The sequence below is a fragment of the Podarcis pityusensis genome (genome assembly GCF_964106645.2).
Source record: "Podarcis pityusensis genome assembly, chromosome: 13".
Lineage (NCBI taxonomy): Eukaryota > Metazoa > Chordata > Lepidosauria > Squamata > Lacertidae > Podarcis > Podarcis pityusensis.
The window spans coordinates 46,156,612-46,158,980 of NC_138038.1; the positions used below are offsets into that span (position 1 = coordinate 46,156,612).

The 2,369-nt window shown below is 41.6% G+C and overlaps 1 protein-coding gene across 1 annotated transcript; it reads right to left on the minus strand.

Moving 5' to 3' along the window:
- Window positions 1-380: 380 nt before the first annotated feature.
- Window positions 381-1,298, minus strand: LOC308461714 (olfactory receptor 6X1-like; the record flags this gene model as incomplete). Its single annotated transcript, XM_080978851.1, has 1 exon — window positions 381-1,298. The coding sequence occupies one exon, from the start codon at window positions 1,296-1,298 to the stop codon at window positions 381-383; it is 918 nt and encodes a 305-aa protein (XP_080834977.1).
- Window positions 1,299-2,369: the final 1,071 nt, after the last annotated feature.

A 2,369-nucleotide genomic window follows, 5' to 3' on the forward strand; every position in this document is an offset into this window, starting at 1 on the left:
TATTTCCCCAATAACCAGCCACCCCACCCCTCATAAGTATATTGTGTGGTTACTAGATGATTCACATGATTCAGACCAGTCATCTCAAGCAAAGAGTCCATACAGAAAGTCCTAGAGTTCAATTTTTCCATCATCTCTTCTCTTGAAAAGGATGGTTGAGTAGAACAGTCATTTCAAAGTCAGTCCCATTTCAAGGAAGGCAGACACAGTCTTATCTTGTGCTTGTGACCATATCAAGGGGGCAGGCAAAGCTGTCCAATCCCCACTGAAAACACCAAGCAAATATGTAAAATATGTTACTACTAAAATCATTCTGGAAATACAGTACCACAGCTGGAAAATATATCACAATACTGCCACCAGCTACTCCCTGCGGCACTTCACTTTGTTATAGCTTTCCACAAGGCAGATTTCACCTCTTTATTCCGTATGGTGTATATGAAAGGGTTCAGCAATGGGGTTAATACCGTGTTGAGGACAGAGACCACTTTGTTGCTGTGGACAGAGGAGTGTGCCGTGGGCTTCAAGTACATGAAGAGAACAGCTCCATAAAATATGGTGACCACCATGAGATGGGAAGCGCAAGTGGAGAAGGCTTTCTGCCGTCCCTTGCTGGAAGGAATCCTCAAAATGGTTGAGATGATGTAGATGTAGGAGACCACAGTGAAGAGAAAGGAACTTGGGATTATGCTGGCTGTCCCCAACAAACCAAGGAATTCAATGAGGCTGGTGTCTGCACAGGCCAATTTCAAAATGGGGCCAACGTCGCAGTAGTAATGGTCAATTGTGTTGCCAGCACAAAATGGCAATTTCAGTATCAAAGCTGCCTGACTGAAGATAACTACAAATCCCAGTGACCAGGAACCCAGTGTCAACAGTAAGCAGAGGTTTTTGGTCATAATTGTGGTGTAATGTAAAGGTTTGCATATGGCAATGTATCTATCAAAGGACATGATGGAGAGGATGAGAAATTCAGTGATGCCAAGGAAGAAGTGGAAGAAGGACTGTACCACGCAACAATGGAGGCAGATAGTGGTCCTGGCTATCAAGAAGGTCTCCAGCATTTTAGGGATGACAGTGGTTGTGTACCAGATCTCAAGGAAAGAAAGATTGCTCAGGAAGAAATACATTGGGGTCTGGAGCTGCTTGCTGACTCTCACGATGATGATGATGAGGCCGTTCCCTGCCAAGGTGAGAATGTATATGACAAGGATGAGTACAAACAGTGACAGGTGCCACTGCCGAAGAGTTGGGAAGCCCAGAAGAACGAACTCATGCACTGATGTGTCATTTGCCATATTTGACTCATGTCTTAGGAAGAAAAACGTGTGAATGAACAAATGAACGAGCAAAAGGATTAGGCAATTTTTAAAACTAACAAAAGTACTCCTACAAGAATGCAGATGGAGAGCAAGAAGATGGACACAGAGTTCATTGACATGATTAAGCTCAGTAGATTTTAGCAGGAGCAATCCATATTTATTAAATTTATATAGCACCTTTCATCACAAGATCTCAGAAGGTTGACAGAATAAGATACAAGATAAGACACATGTAAATAATTAAGAAAAAAAACAACTAAATAGTAATCCAAGTTTGTTCCAGGGTACAGTTTTTGAGCTTTCAATGGATGAATCTATGGCAGTCATATTCAAAAGAAGTGAATGTGCAGTGTGACATCAAAACATTAATGGTGGGATTCATCCAATGAATTTTGTGAGTGGGAGCCCAGCACAATAGGTTGTTTTCCCCTCCCCTCTCCTCACGAGTCCTCCCCACTATGCCTCAGTCTGAAACTGACTCTGGGAACAGTTCAGACACCCCCCCCCCCCAGAACAGCACACAAGAGGAGCAGGGGTCATTTTATCTGGCAAACTTATATGCTTGCACAGACTGAACATTTGTAATAGTGTGTTGAATTCTACCCTACCTGCCATTTAAAAATGCCCATGGTGAGTAGAGTAAAAATAACCTGCATTTTGGATTCTTTGAGTTGAAAACCTTGTTGGGAATATGGAGAAGTTATGTATATTGAGGTGGGAGGGTGTGGGAGTTGTATCTTTTGGGAAACATTGAATGAAACATTTTGGGAAAATTGAAGTGCAATAAATATGACAATATTTGGAGATGACTTGCCTGAAACCTTTTGCTAGGTGGAGTCATTTGCAATCTACTGTATGAACTATCCTAGCTGATAGTTTTTCATGTCATCTTGTGAAGGTAAATGACATTGCCCAAACTAGAAAATATCTGAAGTTTTATTGGGTTGGATCCTGGAAAAAGGTTTTAGATGCACCAGTATGGTTGCATGGCTTATTACAAGTAGTATTAGTGTTAATATTAGTATTAGCCCAGGGTAGCAAACAAGA